Source organism: Chelonia mydas, chromosome 5 (genome assembly GCF_015237465.2).
Source record: "Chelonia mydas isolate rCheMyd1 chromosome 5, rCheMyd1.pri.v2, whole genome shotgun sequence".
NCBI classification, from domain to species: Eukaryota; Metazoa; Chordata; order Testudines; family Cheloniidae; genus Chelonia; species Chelonia mydas.
This window is the reverse complement of record NC_051245.2, coordinates 24667384-24686074: the sequence shown is the minus strand read 5'-3', so window position 1 is coordinate 24686074 and position 18691 is coordinate 24667384. Positions and strand designations below refer to the sequence as shown.

At 40.4% G+C, this 18691-nt stretch overlaps 1 protein-coding gene across 3 annotated transcripts in view; it reads right to left on the bottom strand.

Annotated features, from left to right (window-relative positions):
• IL7R (interleukin 7 receptor) overlaps window positions 1-11334 on the bottom strand; it is a 32833-nt gene extending 21499 nt beyond the window's left edge. For 2 of the 3 annotated variants that reach the window (XM_043547749.1, XM_043547748.1), the window contains exons 1-2: window positions 11056-11259; window positions 4478-4604 (exon numbers count right to left, since the gene is read on the bottom strand). In XM_043547749.1, coding sequence (XP_043403684.1) covers window positions 4478-4604; window positions 11056-11158 — 230 coding nt within the window. In that variant the 5' untranslated portion in view covers window positions 11159-11259. Of the gene's footprint in view, window positions 1-4477; window positions 4605-11055 lie in introns of all 3 variants that reach the window. The other variant, XM_007064103.4, reaches the window with a different exon arrangement.
• Window positions 11335-18691: the final 7357 nt, after the last annotated feature.

Genomic DNA, 18691 nt, shown 5'->3' with positions numbered 1-18691 from the left:
AGGTAATCATCAAATGATCCACCCCCATTCCCAGCTTCTTGCAAACAGAGGCTAGGGACACCATCCCTGTCCATCCTGGCTAATAGCCATTGATGGACCTATCCTGCATGAATTTATCTAGTTCTTTTTTGAATCCTGTTATAGTCTTGGCCTTCACAAAATCCTCTGGCAAGGAGTTCCACAGGTTCACTGTGTATTGTGTGAAAAAATCCTTCCTTTTGTTTGTTTTAAACCTGCTCCTTACCTTTATTTATATGAACTTCAGTGAGACTCCTTGTGGAATTAGGTACTATGTCATGTAAATAATGGGATCACAATATGGCCATTGCTTTTTAATTCTGGTTCCATGGGTGTACTGATCAAGTGGTACATCTGTGAAATCACATTAGGAGTTAATGGGCTGTGTAAGGAAAACCGAGGAGAGATTTTATCATTTAATTTGAGATGTTTGTATTAAAATAAGTTTGTTTTTTAAAAATCAATTTTGTCACAATTAAAAAATACAGTTCAAATGAGCCTTGTGGGGGCTGATCCCATTTAAGTCAATGGCAAAACTTCCCACTGATGGCAGCAGAAGTAGAATCACTATGTTAATTAAATGATAATAAATGATAATAAGAGGGGAAAAGTTACATGGCATATGCTCCTCTATCCATGACAACCACAGCTGACATGACCAGAATTTAAAACCAACAATTTAAGACCAATAAATTATAAAAACAGGGGAGAAAAAAGTAAACAGAGAATCACTGATTTCTGTCAGAAGCTGTCTGTGATCACACTTTTTAGAACCACATCTGATTATCTGTGCAGTTCACAGCTCAACAAAATCACAGAATGTAGGGATGTATTACAAGTGGAAAATGAGCACAGACTGAAGATTTTAAAGAATGGACATAGATGAAAGAATTTGTGGAAGACAGAAGAACAGTGGAGGAAGGGAGGGTTGATGTGACATATCACAATGAAAATGCACGGCATAAAATAGGAAGTTTAGTCCAGGATATTGGAACTTGGAAAAAATGACGGGTCACAGGGTGGCTGGTCCCTTTAAGAGGGAGTGGAGTCCCGTGCACCAGTGACTGGTCAGCTGCCTCCTGATTGGGTTTTAAAAGAGGGCAACTGCGTCCTTGGGGAAGGAGATTGGCAGGTGAGCGCTCCCTGAGACAGAGCATGAGAGGAGTCAGAGACAGGAGGCAGTGAGAAAGAGCTACAGGAGATCTGGTAGAGAGAGCTGAACTCTGAGGAGAGTTGGAGCAGAACTAGGGATGAGAACTGAGCTGAGAACCAAAGCTGGAGACACCTGACAAGGAGAAGGCCTGGACAGTGGCCCTAGGCAAAAGGGGAAGATCCCGCTTGGTCAGTGGAAGCAACAGAGTGGACCCTGGAGGGATGTGCCCTGAGCAAGGCTCGGACTCAGGCAGGGAGGCCTGGGAGGGAGCACTCTGGGGAGCATGCAGGGTAAAAGCCTGAGTGGAGGGGTATGGGAGGCAGCCCAGAACAAGGGGTCGGTTCTGGAAAGTTGTTCCCTGAATAGGGTTGGACTCACAGGCAGGAAGGCCTCAGGAAAGGAACAAGAGTTGCCATTTTTGAGGTACAAAAACTTGAGACATCCAAGATGATCCTGAGCCCATAAAACTGGACTGCTGGTGGTGTGTACTGAGCACCCTGACAGATTGCCTGGGACAGCTACCTCAAAAAAGGGACTATGCTGGGGAAAACCTGAGTTGGTGGCAACCCTAAGTGGAACTCTGGGGAGATCTCTTGTAGGGGGCCCTGGTAACAGTCAGGAGACTGGTCAGTCTTTGGCAGTAGGGCCTGGTCAGCAAGGCCCTGGCTCAGGGCAAAAGAAACAGGGAACACAGTGCTGCCATTGAGTCTTGGGTGACGGACCTGGAGGTGCTGTCTCTGAAGAGGGGACTGGAAAAACTGTTTTACGTTTATATGTTTACTGTGGGTTTACTGAGAATGGTTTTACTACAAGGGTTTTGGGGGGAATTACTGCACTGGTGTCTGTGAATATGTTATGCCCAGAGGTGGGCTTTCTATTGGACACTGAGAGACTCTGGTCCTTTCATGGGCAGAAGAAAGGTGAAACTGAGTCAGGGTATATGTCTGTCATACAAATGAGGATAAAGATGGTTCTGAGAAAAAGCTTCCCTAATTTAACAAATTACATCCTGACAATGAGCAATTAGTGTGAAAACCCTTGATCCATGGACAAAAATGCTGTTTTTCAAAAAGTGAGGCCAGGAGTGTGACGTTGCACTCTATATGCTTTATGAAAATATGCTTAGAATGTGAATATAATGTAACTGGAATATGCTTTATGCAAAAGGTCTCTTGTAAAGTATCGTTACAAAGCTTAAAATCTACTGAGTGTGTTCATCCTATTTGTATGAATGTATCATTCTTGTATCTGAAGCTAGAAATATGAAGTATTATTCTAAAGTCCTATTGTAATTATGCAAAGTGTGGGCCATTAATGGTGGTTTAGAATCTTGATGGCTCCCATTGACCAGGATAATTGGTTGTAAATGGCTCTGTTTACTTGTAAGCCTTCCTGTGTTCATCTGAGTCAGGCCAGAAATAATGGAGGATTGTGGTCTCACAGGACATGTGACCATGTCACCTGGTGCTGGAATCCATCTTAAACCTGGTGCTTTTCCATTTAGAAGGAAGGGTGGGAACCCAAAACGAGACAAAGGATTCCTGCCTTGTGTCAAATATATAAAAGGGGATGGAACAGAATAAAGGGATTGCCAGTCATGAGAAATCCCCTAGTTACCATCTGAGCTAGAACTAACAAGAACTTTACCGGGGGAAAGGATTGGGCTCAGACTAAGAAGGAGTCTAGTCTGTGAAAGAAACTTATTGGAACATCTCTGAGGGTGAGATTTACCTGTATTCAGTTTCTTAATGTATTAGGCTTAGACTTGTGTGTTTTGTTTTATTTTGCTTGGTAACTTACTTTGGTCTGTCTGTTATTACTTGAAACCACTTAAATTCTACTTTTATACTTAATGAAATCACTTTTGTTTATTAATTAACCCAGAGTAAATGATTAATACCTGGGGAGCAAACAGCTGTGCATCTCTCTCTATCAGTGTTATAGAGGGCAGACAGTTTATGAGTTTACCCTGTATAAGCTTTATGCAGAGTAAAAAGGATTTATTTAGGGTTTGGAGTCCATTGGGAACTGGGTGTCTGGGTGCTGGAAATAGGTGACTTGCTGAGCAGTTTTAGGTTAAAGTCTGCAGCTTTGGGGGTGTGGACCAGACCTGGGTCTGTGTTGCAGCAGGCTAGCATGTCTGGCTCAACAAGGCACGGTTCTGGAATCCCAAGCTGGCAGGGGAAATGGGCTCAGAAATAATTCCAGCATGACAGGTGACAGCCTCAATGGGGTCTCTGTGACTGAACCCATCACAAGAACTTGATCAAAGAACTTGATCAAGCCACAGTATGAGATACAGTTCTGAAGCTACAAAATAATTTGGCAAACCAACAGTCCGATAGGTGTTGAAGGTCATGTCAGACGTCACTGTAAAATTATTTCCAGCAGATTCTTTGAAGTCATGCAGCATTAGTGATCATTATGTATGTAGGAAACAAGAAAATATAATGTACATTACTAGACTTTTCTTATTAATCAAATAAGTTAATGAACCTCCATTTTCTAAAATGATACTTTTTAATCTCATTATTTCCACGGATAGGAAGCACCACGTCTCAATTTTTATTTCATTTGTCAGGAAAATAGAAAAATTCTAACAAATAAGAGAAAACAAGTAAAGCAACTATTAGAAGAATTGGAAAATCCCTTTCTTTTGCTGATTGTTACCATACTTTCAGTTTTGGGAAAAACAAGCCAAAGGATAAATCAAAAGTAAACCACAGAACCAAAAGTCTGACAAAGTCTGCCTCAGTGACAAAAACAGGGTTGAAAATATTGCTATGGCCCCATCTCAAAGCAAAGTTTTCTGATTTCATTGATAACTGTGCACATCTTTGTACAGAATATTTATTCTAGTGCATGTTTTCTGTGCATGGAGATGATTGGTTAATTTCTGTCTTGATTTAAATAACGGACACTTCCTCTTCACCCTCTTCAGTCGGTATAGCTGAATTTTACTAAGCTACTTACAGTGACTCCCAATGAGGTCAGTGGCATCCTGCATAATGGCCAGGTAGACTCTAGCCTAGTGGGAGCAGGATCAGACCCATCATGTACATTACAAATTTATTGGCATGTTTTGTACAAATTCCTTTCAGCTGATTAATTTTCCTATTTGAAGTTTGGATTCTGGCTCACCAAACTCTTGATTTTTTTAGAATATGGTATTCAAACCTGGTACAAAACTCAGAATCAGAACTTTTCCCCGTTCTTACATCCATGCTTTCCAACCTATGGCACATTGATTATTAGTATTCAGGAATTATAGTACCATGATAGCTGACACAGAATGTAGCTTCTTACCATATTGTAAGGTTAATGTTTGTATTGTTAAGGTCCAACTCCGTAAAGTTGCATGTTAGGGAGTGACAGCATTCCTTAATTTCCAGCTGACTGAAACACTCAATATCAACGTTCTCTAATTCATCATCTAAGGAGAAATATATGGAATGTTAATGAAGCAAATGACAGGGTTTGTTTGAAATAAAATTTAACAGTCTCATTATGAAACAGGCTCTTTTCTTGTAAGTTGCTATAAAGGAGAAGCATCCAGTAGTTTAAGCCCAACATTTCAGTTTTATAAAATCATAGAAAGGGGTTTTCGTTTTCTTTTTTCTGGGCTTATTATATGTCATCTCTCTGCGCAAAGGGTGAATTCCATCCATTGTGACACTCACACTCAAGGACACACAGGCTAGCTTATGTATCAGTTATAAAATGACATCATTCAGGAGCTAACTTATTGGTTTAGATATGCCAGTCTTGGCTTTTACCATTAATCATACTATAAAAGAGTGAGTATTGATTTGATCTTGGAAGCCCTCTGTACATAGAACTCCCTTTGATGCACGCAGTACACATGCAGTGTGAAGTTATAATATATAGTGTTAATCTGCATGAATTTGAGATGGCCATATTAGTCACAGGTAGCCAAATATTAATTGTAAGAACCATGTACAAATGTCATACCAAGAGAAAAATGGGAACTAATCCATTTTCAAAAACTGTCAGCATTTTCTAGAAATCATGATATTGTGATTTTGAAGGTGTGATATCTCATGACGTGCTAGGCATAGTAAGAAATGTGTATGGAGCACCAATAACAAACCAGGATTCCCAGAATATAGCATCAATCACTAGACATAAACCATATATGGAAAATTAGCGTGGCACATCCTAGACTCCATTTTTCACACAACAGCACCATCACTCAGTTTGGCAAAAATAAAAGTTACTGTTTGAGAAGAAGGGGAGTTTTTGGCCAAGACTTAAAGGTTGTCTGTACTGGGGCTATTTGTACTGGTGTTTCAGACTAAGCTAAGCACTTTATTACTCTGGTGTGGCACATTTACACTGGAGGATACACCAGCTAAATTACATTATTGTAGTAAATAGGTACAAATAGCAGTTGTCTAGACAGGCCCCAAATTGTCTGAGAATATTCATAGACTACCAGGGACCATTGTAATCACTAGTCTGACCTCCTGTATAGCTCAGGCCACAGGACTTCCTCAAAATAATGCCTACATCAAATCTTTTAGAAAAACATCCAATTTTGATTTTAAAATCAATTTGTCCAGCCACTGGATCCTGTTATACCTTTCTCTGCTAGATTGAAGAGCCCATTATTAAATATTTGTTCTCCATGTCAGTACTTATAGACTGTGATTAAGTGACCTTCTAACTTGTTCTTTGTCAAGCTAAACAGATTGAGCGCCTTGAATCTATCACTGTTAGGCATGTTTTCTATTTCTGTAATCCTTTCTAATCCTTCAATCATTCCTGTAGCTCTTCACTGAACCCTCTATAATTTATCAACAGCCTATCTCTGCACAATAGCTCAGGCCCTCCAAACTTATGTTAAATGGAACTGATACTTTTGCTTTGCTGTCAGATTATTGACAAGAGTTAGAAAATTAAGGCAGAGTTTTTAGAGGTCTCATTTCAAATCCCCTTGCGCTGGCACAGGCGGTTGAGCACTGCGGCACATTTTGACTGTGCCATCCGCTTCTGTCAAATGTCATACCATCAGGTTTGCAGGGAAATCTCAGACTTTCTGTCACATAACACCGTTTCTTCAAAGTTTGCCTTGATGAGTCATAAAACAATTGCTATTTGACTGGATGTTGCGTGTTTCATATCCAAAGCTCTTGCATGTCAGACCACGGAAAGCAAAATAAACAAAGTTCCGAGAGAAATATTTCCACCCCAACTTCCACCCCAAGTTCAGCAGAACTGATACTGAAGGGTTAGATTGTGAATGGCACCAGGGCAGGTCCACCAGGGAAGAATGGAAGGAGCTTCCTCCCCTCAGCACCTCTGCACAGAAGCTAGCTGAAAAGTGTGTAAGAAGCAGTGGTACTGTTCTCTGTAATGGTCCCTGTGAGCATTAGCCGTCTGAAAGCCAGGCTATATTAACTTCTGTTCCCTACTGCTTTCTGGGAATGAGAATGATGATATATGAAGCGTCATCCTCCAAGTCCCATCCCTCTTCTTTCAATATTTAAGGGAATTGAATGCTGGAGAAAGATGTAGGATTGATACCCGTGGAGAAGGAAGTTCTCTTTTTATCCTCAGAACAGGTACAGCCTGGGCAGCATCTGTGCAAGCATCACTCCACTGCCCTGCCAATGTGCCTCAACTCTGAACTGAAGGGAGATGAGGTATTATTCATGGTTATTTATATTACACTAGTGACCTAGATGCCTCAATTTAAAGCCAGGGCCCCATTGTGCTATACATGGTACACACATATCGTAAAAGACAGCTCCTTCTCCAAAGAGCTTACAGACTAAATGCCAAGACCTCACAGGTGGATGAAAGAAACAAGCAGAGAGGGAGGAGATGAGACAGGACAAGGTAACAATATTAATAGGATGTTTTCTCATAGTCTAGCACGGCACCCAATTTGTAGGTGCAATTGGCCAATCAGTAGCAGTGATCACAATAATCATTCTCTATGTCCATTCCATTTTTGGTTCCTTTGCGGATAGAAGCTCCAAGGTTGCCATTTTGTGCCAATTGTAGTGGAAATATTTTTTGTTACATGGACACCTGGACCAATACCATGACATTTATTTCACTTAGACTATTAAAGAGAAACATCTTCTAATCAGTCCTAGTCTAGAACTGGCTTTGAACTGGTTTAATAGAGGTGAAAGTCTATCACAAGTCCTCTGAGCCATCTAGTCACATATAGACACTCATGTCCTATATGACCAGAGACTATGCAGCACTCTTAAGACTTCTGATACAATTACTTGACTTGAGTTATCCATAATTCTGGTTACATATGGGTAACATTAAAATTGTTTTGAGCATAAGCTTTCATGAGTGACAGCTCACTTCATTGGATGCATCCGATGAAGTGAGCTGTCGCTCACGAAAGCTTATGCTCAAATAAATTTGTTAGTCTCTAAGGTACCACAAGTCCTCCTTTTCTTTTGGCAGATACAGACTAATACAGCTGCTACTCTGAAACCTGTCATTAAAATTGTTGTGAATTATTATTACTGTTTATTACTTATAATGACATTGTTTTGCATGGTTGTTTATATATGTAAATAAAGGCCATGTCATAATACGTATAAATGCACGGATTGTATCACCTCACCAAGTAAGACTCTCAAATAAGAATCCTCTTGTCGGCTGCTACAGTTATCTGAAAAGTTGTATTTATTAGTACCCATAAGAATGGGACTCAAGTGGCAGAAGCTGTAAATCAGAATCCATCCTGTTGTCCTAAAGATTGAAAAATCTAAGGAAGATGAGCTTCTTTGTCTAGCATTTGAACTGTTGAATGTTTAAATAGTAAAGGGGTTCTTCCGATGTTAGACTAGCATTAAAGGAGGAGGGCAGCTGACTTGCAATGTCTGGCACTGAACTCGTGCACTGTGAATGCAACTTTTTTGAGTCATGAAAAGTATTTGTAACAGTAAAAAATGATCAGTTAAAATATTAGATTAGCAATTAGCATGATATGTGCAATTTAAAAAGAATTTTCATGTACCGTATTCTATGGCTTGAAATTAAATTTTGCTATCTGACAATCAACAATATACTTCTTTCCATGTTGGCTCCTGAACTTGCAAATCCTAACTCACAGAAATAGCTGTTAATCATGGAAGTGGTCCCAGTGACCGCTACATCACTAATGATGTGAGTAAGGTCTGTATACATCAGTAAAAATTTGCAGGATCATGATCCTTTCCCTCAGATTTTAGGTAACTCAAACTGAACACCTAATCCTGATTTCATTTAAATCAGTGGGGAACTTTGACACTAATTTGAATAGGAGAAGAACTGGGCTCATAATCACTTACACTGTAAAGTGTTTAAGGCAGTCTCTTTTCCGTGTTTGTACACCACTCAACACAATGTGGCCCCAATCCTGATAGGGGACTTTGGCACCACCACAATATAAATATTTGCAGAGACTTATTTACATTCTTAACTTTTTGTACTGAAGTCCATAGGATTACTCACAGTATGCACCCTTGATAAATTGTATAGTCAATTGCTTGACTACACTTTGGTCCATTAAGACATACAGTCAAGAGGCCAAATGACCAATATCAGTCAGGTTTATTGCTAATAGCTATAAAAAGCTAATATTAGAATGTACAGGAAGAAAGGCTCAGTAAGATACCAGTTTCTGGGAAGCTGTCTTGTGCAGCATTGTTAAATTCACCTTACACAGAAAGTGTGTTTCAGCTAGGAGTGTTTTTAGGATGATTTTACAAGTTATAAAACTTTTACACGTCACTAAAATCCAACCCATCAGTTTGTCCCAGCCCCTTAACTTGTTTCTCTGTGCCTTGCCTTGTCTTTTTTGGGGATACTAGCATTCCAGGTACTGGTCCGTGAACGTACTTCCCCAGCTTATGCCGTAGTAGAACATGAATGTATTTTGCCTTTCACAAGTTCCTTATTTTTGCATGCCAAAGCTGCCTTCAGCTTTGCAAAGTATTACGGGATGCTTAGCATAAGTGAACAAAATTATAAAAAGATATAGGACAATTCAGGCCATGTAACTGCTAGAAATATAGATACAATATAATGCCACATTGATACTGTGGGCTTAATGCATATTAATATGTGTGACATCAATAATATATATTGGTTAACAATAAAGTTAAGCACAGGTGTAAATGGCTGCAGGATCAGGACCTTAAATTGCCATGGAGCCAAAATGATCATTATTCTGGACAATGAGAGCTGTTTTGAGTAGTCTTTCTGGTGTTGCTGGCATCTGATTGAATATCTGCTGTATTTAGAAGTTATCTGGGGAAAAAACCCTTAAATTAAAATAGTTCTGATGTGAGCTGACCCCATCCTACAAACAGTTACCCTGTGAGCAGGGCCACTGAAGTCAATGGGACTATTTACATGAGTAAGAGTTTTCAGGATCTGTTTCTGTTTCTAACCAGGGCCCGATCCTGTTCCCTTTGAAGTGATGGCAAAGCGATTTTGACTGAAAGGGAGCGGGTTAATAATATATGTCAGAGATAAGTGGTCCCAATGATTTCAGAGACATTGATTTCAATATATTTTTATTAATGTTGATGTCAATGGGATTCTGTAAATACAAGAAAATAAGGGGAAAAACACATCATAAGCAGGTTTAAGTTCTGTAAACCAGTTTGTTTTTTATATTCTTCTAACCAGTAAAACTGCCATGTTCTGGTGTAATAAATATATAATTCACTGCAGATGGGAACTAATGGCATTACATCTAATAGTTAGCATAGGTACACAGTAATTACTTCACCATTAAAAACAGAACCCATACTGCTACTCAGCTAATAACAAAATGTTAGGAACCTAAATGACTGGTAATTGAGAGAGACTAGTCTTATGTCAGTAGTCCTTATCTGCACAGTCCCACTGACTTTAATAGGACTACTCATGTGAGTCAGGATTATTCACGTGAGTAAAGGTTTTCAGAATTGGGTCCTAGGCAATTTAAAGGATCTGAGTCTCAAGTTGTGTGTCAGACAATATTCTCATTAGTGGCAATAAGAAATTTTCCTGAATGTAGTGCAGAGCTAGGTACAAAATGTCTAAATTGAGTGGAGTATTTACAAATTTGATGATTTCTGCTGAAAAATACTTTTAACTGTCTAAGCAAAATAATTCAGTTTGTTGAACTAAGGTCATGATTACTGTAATGCCCCAGATGTAATTCTACGATAAACATACATCAGTGATGGGCTGCAGGTAGCTCCTAGAAGCTCCTTGTTTAAATGCTGCCCCCACCTCGCTGAAGGAGGGCGGGGAGGGGGCTAGAGCGCGTCCCTTGCATCACAGAGCCACTGCCTGCTTGAGATAACTTATCTCTGGGGCTCAAAAATAATCTTCTGAATAGGAAATGTATTGCCTCTGGGGTGGAGCAGATTGGACTGTTTCTGGCACTTTAAAACATTTTTCCCTATGAGGATTGTGAGAGCAGAATCAGTGCCTTATCCTTTTCATATGGCACTTTCATGTATTTGCAAAACATAATGGAATGAACTAATTCTTTACTTACCAGCCTTAAACAACTGTAATTCTTATACACAAGCTAACCGCAATGAGAGAGGCTAAGTAGGCCCTATCCTGCATTCCTTATGCATCCCACTCTTTCTCTGGTTTTAATCGGAGTTTGGGGTGCATAAGGATGCAAGACTGGGCATAAGTATAGATAGATATCTGTGTAAATAATCCACCAGAATCACACAAATCCCATGCATAAAGCATATGAGAGAGGCAAACCTAACAGCTAAAATGTTAACACATTGTGTTTAATGGCTGCAGTTGCATGTTGTAGAAGTTTGAGGATCTCATTCAAATTACATTTTCAAATTATTCATGATCCTGAAAGCAAATGTGAAATGACTCACCGGAATCTTCTCCTGAGGTAGAACCACTTTCTCCAGAAGTGGTGTGAAGAAGAAAAAAGAGTAAAATGGCAAATGCTGTGCTGGTCTGTGTCATTCTGAGCATATTTGGTGTGTGCGTGCCTGTGTGTGAGAGAGAAGCTCACTCGGTTGCTTTATACCCAGGGTGAAGTGTGAACCCTCTGCTCTGATAAACCAACCGCAGGCAGGGGGAAGTGTAAACACACTGAAAAGGATGACAAGCCGTGGAGAGTGAGCCAGGAAGCCAGAGTGAAAATACTTGTGGAACTTTTATTTTGAAAATGCCTCCCACTTCCAAACTAAGGGCTTAATCCGAAGCTCATTGAAGTGAGTAAACAGACTCCCACTGACTTCAATGTGGTTTGGATCAGGTCCCAAAGGCCCAATCATGTTTCTACTGACATCAGTGGGATTTTTACTAGTGATTTTGGCGAGAGCAAGATAGGGCTCTTAGGTGAGATGGCTTGTGGTCCAGGAAGACCAGACACACCACAGAACTAGGGGCCAAATTTTGCCCTCAGTTAAAGCTGTGTCACCTCACTGAACCCAGTGTGGATACATGGTTGTCCAGGGGGGAGAATTTGTAAAGCGCTCTGAGATCTCCCAGATTCAAAGTGGTAGTTAAGAGCTATATATTATTATTAATAAATATAAATGTAATTATGTATTATTTGCTAAACACCAACAGCTTGCTTGATGCTGTACAAAACAAAAATAAAGACACTCCCTGCTCCAAAGAGATTGCAATCTAAAGGGTCAGTCCTGCAAACCCTTACTCATGTGATTGGTCTGTAAGCAATCTGGAACTACTCACATTTTTCAGGATCAGGACCTAAAAGAGAGACACAAAGCAAGCAAGCCGCAGAGACACACAGAAGAGGTGTTAAATATTTCCTCCCCCTCTTTTTGTGTCTCCAACTCCTCCACACCAACACACACCAAAATAATTCAGGGGCAGGCTAGTCATTGACTAATGTGGGTTAGTGTTTGTGAGCCTATGTGATGCCCTGCTTCCCTTCCAGTGAACCACCACCACACAAACACAAAACTATTAAGTGACTGTTTATCTGGTACTGTTGCTGCCACCATCCAGTATTTATTCACTCCTTGTCTCTTCTAGACTTTTACAGTTAAACAGTTTTAGCCTTTTATCCCCAAGAACTGGAAAACCCAGAGCTACATTGTTGCATGAGGTAATTATTATGTAACATCACTTTAAGAAGTGTCAGTCAAGAGTCTAAATAACTGAGTAGCCTGTACCAGGCCTAGACATAGAGCTCATGAAAATGATAGATCTTACTTATTATGCTAAGAATAAATATCATCTAACATAGAAGCATTAAAGAAATAGTTTTATACACTGAAACCTCTCATCTTACTCTATGTTAGTTTAACTTGAGCTTCTTAACTATTTACAAATATACACACACAATGTGCCATGACCTGTCTATATCTGATGTCACTTCTCAGTGCCAGTCCTTGATGCTGGGTTACTGGGATGGCCATGGGAGTCCCTCACTTTTCCTGAGGACTCTCTCCCCTTTAGAGCCCATCACGATCTAAGAGGTGAGGAGCTGCTGGGGTTCAGGACACCATGCTGAGCTCTCTTAAGGTTTTCCGTCCTCAGAGCTCTACTAACCTATCTTCAGTCAGCCCCCCTCTCCAGGCAAGTCTAGCCAACCATTCTGTCAGACCCTCCAACTCCCAGTCCCAGATCTCCCTCCTTGAGATCCTCCCTCCAATTGTCACTTTGGTGAACCCCCAAGAGTCTCCACCCCATTTGGTGATGTCACCAGCCTCAACAGTTCATTCATGGTGGGATTTTGACAACAAAGCCATTATTCTAGTTCCTTCTTTGGGTTTCCATGGGGCTGATCCAAAGCTCACTGAAGTCAGATGGGCTTTGGCTCAAGCAGCCTTGAATTATGCAATCTCCCCTCCTCAGGTCCTTTGGATGAGATAACTTCTTATATCTCTAACCCCAACTCTACATGCATCCCAGATCCAGGGCGTTTTGTCTTAGGAAACATTGTGTAAAGATTCCAGAATCTGGCCCAACATTAGGCACAAAATTAGAAGAACATGAACCCCTTCACGAATACCAATTTTTGCTGCATTTCCATATGCAACTATTAAAGCCTCAGACCTCACAAATGAATTGTATTCTGCTCATGAATCACACAAAAATGACACCATCTCTCTTTAAATTCTTCTTGTTTATCATTTAAGTGGACTATCACTTTGATCATCTCTCTCTCTCTCTCTCTCTCTTTCAAAGCAAACTGAAAGAAAAAGGCTTTTTAGGCATAATATTTTGGTTGAGCTTGTGCAATCTTATTATCAGAACAATGTTGTTCAGGGGATTTCCAGTTTGTCACAGTTGTATTTTCTCTGGGTGGGAAAGCCGGGGACCACAATGAAAAGAAAGAAAAAAACTTATAAAGAAATAAACCAAACATCTATTTTGTTTCACTTTCTGAGCTTTGCTTCAAAAGTCAACTGCTCTGGGACTTTGTCTCCCTTCACTAAGGCCCTCATCCACCAAAACATTTAGGCAACTACTTACGTCCATCCCTATTCAATATGTACTTAAGTATGTGTCTAAGTCCCATTGAAGTGAAGTTTCAAGATAAAAGTTAAAACCTCTTTGAGAAAAAAGAACATTTGTCTTTTTGAGACAAACTTAAGTCCTGGGTCTTTGAATGCTAAAAGGTGGAAGAAAAATGTGGGGGAATTCATGCAATTCTGAGCCGGATCAGGGAAACACTGTAGAGTAAACTTTCCTGGGCAGCAAGCTTGTGGCCTTGGGAACGGTACCTTTAAGTGATTTAAGCTCCCAGACAGGAAGTCTGGGAGGGGGTCACTACAGACGCCCGCCCGTGCTCTGTTACGTAGGGGCAGCTGGTAACTGTGTCACTGAATAAAGACTATTGCTTTCAAGAACGTTTGTTCCAGCGTGATTCTGAACACCATAGAGCTAATCTTCACATGTGTTTGTATAGTCCCTAGAACAATCCTGATTGGGGCTAGGAATATTATCAGTAATAGTAAATTAATAGTGGTCTTTGGTAAGCAGGCATAAGCTATACAAAAACGATTCAATAAGACCATAGAATTACACATATGCAGGATTTATATGCAGAATTTCTTTTTCTTGAACTCTCTGACCAGCTAAATTAAAAATGGAGGGTGGTGAAGCAGTTGAAATAATTTAAAAAAGCTTTGCAGAATATATGTTTTTCTCATTTCTTGAAAATTTCTTGTTGACCAACTGTGTGTGCTCATGCTCGGCATTATGAGAAAATTTAGGGGGCCCTTAAGAAAATCAGCCCCTCCCAAATTGTCTCACATTAATCAAGAACAGTGGTGGCACCCAGAATAACTAGTTACTTTTGACAATATATACCACATTGTACGTTCACAGACATACACATGTGGTGGTGATATCTCTCTGATAAATTGCAGATCTATGTGATTAGACACAATTTAACAGGTACCTTTGACTAACCTGCACTTTTCTCACTAATCCATCTCTGATGGGATTACTTCTTACATTCCAAACCTCAAAACATCTACCATTATTTTTTTTAAATCAGCTTGACAGATAAATATTTCCTTCTTCCATCTCCAAAATAAAATGGTTGCTCACCTTCTCGTAACTGTTGTTCTTCGAGATGTGTTGTTCATGTCCATTCCAATCAGGTGTGTGCGCGCTGCGTGCACAGTCGCTGGAAAGTTTTCCCTTAGCAGCTGGATAAGGAATTGCTTGTGAGAAGGGTCCCTGAAGAGGGAGGGGGAAGGAGGTTGGTAGGGAGGGTAGGAGCAGAATTGGAGAGAATATCCCACTTCTACCATGAAAAGAACCCAGCAGTCTCACATTATTTGGGACCAAGCATGGTAAACGTGGGATAGATGATTCATAAAATGGGGAAGGATTCAGTGTCATGGCAGGTGCGCCGTCCTCGGGCGCATCTTCAAAAGGCCTGCTAAGAGCCCAAGGAAGGTTTGGTTAGGCCTTGGCTCTACCCAGAATAGGGATTGAAAGGTTTGCACCTGCCGTTCCTGCCTGTATGCCTTTAAAAATCCTGCCTCGGCCAAGGAGGATATGGGTACTGCTGTTGCAGTTGGGGCTTGAAATGTTTTCATTGGGTTGCTGGAGTGTGCATGCCCAACGATTTCATAGTTGCCCTGGAGTCTTTTAAACTGTGCAGCTTGGAGACTGTTTGCTCTGAAAATAACCCCTCACCTTGGAACAGTAGGTCCTGCAGGCTTTGCTGCAGCTCCAGGGGCAACTTGAGCATCTGTGGCAGTGAGCTCCTCCTCATGTCTGCTCCTGAGGAAAGAGTGTGGGCAGCCGAGTCCACCGAGTCCAGCCTAAAAAGAGGTCTGCGCCCCTGCCTTCCCTTCAGGCATGCACACACCTGATTGGAATTGACATGAACAAGCCGTCGAGAAGAATACATTATTCTGAAGAGCAGGATGAGCAATATTCAGGGCAAGGTTTAAGGTTCAAATACCACATGACACTGCAGAGATAGAAATAGGAGCTTCATAGTTTTGAAAAGGGAAATTTCCCAACTTTCCATGTAACACTTACAGTTAGCCATGGAATAGCCTTTCGTCTGTAAAGTTTTAAATGTCCTTTCCCGCTAAGGCCTATAGGGTTGGCATCATATAGATGGAGGGATAAAATGTACCAGTAAAAATATGTACAATTCTCTAAAACATTTCTCGGGTAAATTGCTGTAAAAGATGGGGGTGAGGTGGTGGATGCTGTGCCAGCTGCACTATTGACAACCCAAAGCATATAAAAATCAGAAGTCCATTGCCAAAATATCATGAGATTGGCTTTAAAATAATCAGGGTTCGGTTTTTTTAAAATAATTCATTTTGGGCTCTTTTTATTTGCATTTTGGTTTCTGCATCTTCAGGATGCAGTTGGGCTCATGTTTTCAACCTTCTTTTCTACAGCTAAGCAGGACAGAAATGTACTCTTGGGGAAAAAAAACCCCAAAACCTGAGATTCTCATGAGCTCACCTGAACTGGGGCTTTAAGAGAAAGATGAAATATTGCAAAACTCTCAATAAAAATCACACCAGCTGGCAACACTGCATGCATCAGTAAAGCAATCATTTTAAACCTCTAAGTCTTTGCATAATTTTCTTGTTTGAGAAAAGCATGCGAAGCTTTCTCTTATTCAGAGCTGTGCCACAGCAAAGGTGACAAGAGTCTTTTGGTCATTTTAAGAACTCTCCCTTACAGAGTATGTATCTATCTCTCACCTGGGCTATCTGTTTGTTAGACCAAGCGGTCCAAAATGAAAATGCCATACGCTGACTCACATGGAAAAGCCCTTTTGTTTCTGTGGCTGGCCATCTTCCCAGACAGTCCTCCAACTTCCTCATTCTCACTGGGACTCCCAGCTGTAAGTCCACTTGCCAATGTTTCAGATGACTTCTGCAATGCTGTCACTAGACTCCTGCATTTGTGTCAGAAGTCAAAGTTGAAGGTCTAGGCCCTGGGCACCAGGACCAAAGCTGGTTGTAAATATTAGGACACAATTAATAATCACAGTCATTATGTTTAGCTGGGCTCCCGTTCAAATTCCAAATGAAAAGGAAGAAACATGCCTAAGAGAGAATAATAATAAAGCCTCTGTACCCTACAGAACAAAAATCTGATAGAACAAGGCCAGCAGAAAAAGAAATATTGATGCAGAAATAACATACAAAAATGTAATGCTAATCGGATGCTGCCAGAGTGCCAGGTGCCTGGAACAGATAATATCAGAAACTGGTTCATATTGTTGATGGTTAGTAATAATTGTGAATGTTGTTTGACTATTTTATTGTTTGTTTGTTGTTGTCATTTTTGGTAATGCCTACAGAAATTATGTAAGGAGAGAAGTGAGAGCTGTCCCTTTAAAAAGAGGATGGAGGCACTTGGAGTGGGCCCTCGCTGCTGTATTGGGACAGCAGCATGTATCTGGGCATGAGGGAGGACTGAGTGTGCAGGAAGCCGCTAAAACAGGTCAGCACTCAAAAAATGAATATAATTATCCTTCAAAAATTAACCCTTGTCACTGAACCAGTGTGATAGTGACAAGTGACAAGAGGCAGATGGGTGAGGAAAGCTCCATCCAGCTATGTTAGTTTTCACATCATAAAACACAAAGGGAATTTTGCCTGTCTCACCCATCCCCCTGACTGACTCTGTCTCTCTTTCTATGCCTGGTTTCATTTAAAACCATGGCTCGTAAGTACCTTACTCTTAGTGTTGGCTAATAGGGAGAAAGATAACCCATACCAAGCGGGACAACTAACCCATCATAGCCACTGACTCCATGGGTGCTGGAGCACCCATGGGAAAAAATAGTCAGCTCCTCCCTTTCCCTTCCCATCCTTCCCGCTCACCAGCGGGCCCCGCCGATCAGCTCCCCCCCGTCTCCCCCAGCGCCTCCCACATGCTGGTGATCAGCTGTCCAGTGGCATGCAGGAAGCGCTGGGGGAGAGGGGAAGTGGGGGCAGGGCCTCAGGCGGAGCCGGGGTTGAGCACCACCCAGGAACTCAGCGCCTCTGTAATGCATAGCCACACTGGTATTTTTTGATGACAGCTTACTGCTTAAGGTCATGTGGGTTGAATACAGTTTTGTGAGCCAAGCTAAACTGTGTTAAAATTTCCAAAAAATTTTTTTTGAAAATATTTTAAAATATTGAAGCAAATGATAACTACATAAAAATTACAGGAAAGGTCACAATTAAAGGAGAATAAATAAAGAAAAATCATTCAGTGTTTAAATAACTCTTCCCTGGTCAAAATTCTAAGAATTGGAAGAAAAGGAAAATAATTGTTAAAAATAGAGAAAAATAAAGTTAAAAGGTCATAAGTGAAAATACCAAATTGTAAGTAGACAATATCATATATATGTGTAAAAATGTATATAATTTAGATAACACAGATGTGATTTGGGCGGATGAGAACTTCATGATCTTAGATATTGGAGGTGTCACTAAATGTAAAATACCTTATGCAAGAAAACCATAGGAAAATAAATGTGATTAATCTTAAAGAAATCATCCCTAACAATAAACAAAAGAGTGGGCATAAAGACAGCCCTAAACCATATTCACAGTGAAAACAAATCAAATTTCTTCACCCCATTCATTTTGCTTTCTAAAGCAGAAAGAAAAAATAGATACATGAATATGAGGTTAATTACAGAGGAACACATAATTGCCATTGGTCAATCCAGTCGTCCAACTGGTCTAGCTGCTTCCAAAGACAGAGCAAAAAGCCCCAAAGTGGACCACTATGATATTGCCTGCCCACAGGAGAAGTTTCTTCCTCATTCCCTATTTTTTTCTGTATATTTTTTTAGCAGATTAATATCCATTTTGGCTGAAACAGATGATAAATCAAGCTGCATAACATTAGCTCCCCATTTCAGAAAAAGATTAGGATTTGTCTGTGTCAAAAAATCTAAAAGTATTTCCTTGATAATTCATTCAGCATTTAAAAGGGGGAAAGAAAAAATGTCACAGCAGCTAAATCTAAAATAAATGAACTGTTCACCAAAAATCTCCACCTTCAGCCCGGAGTAGGACTACTGGAAATGGT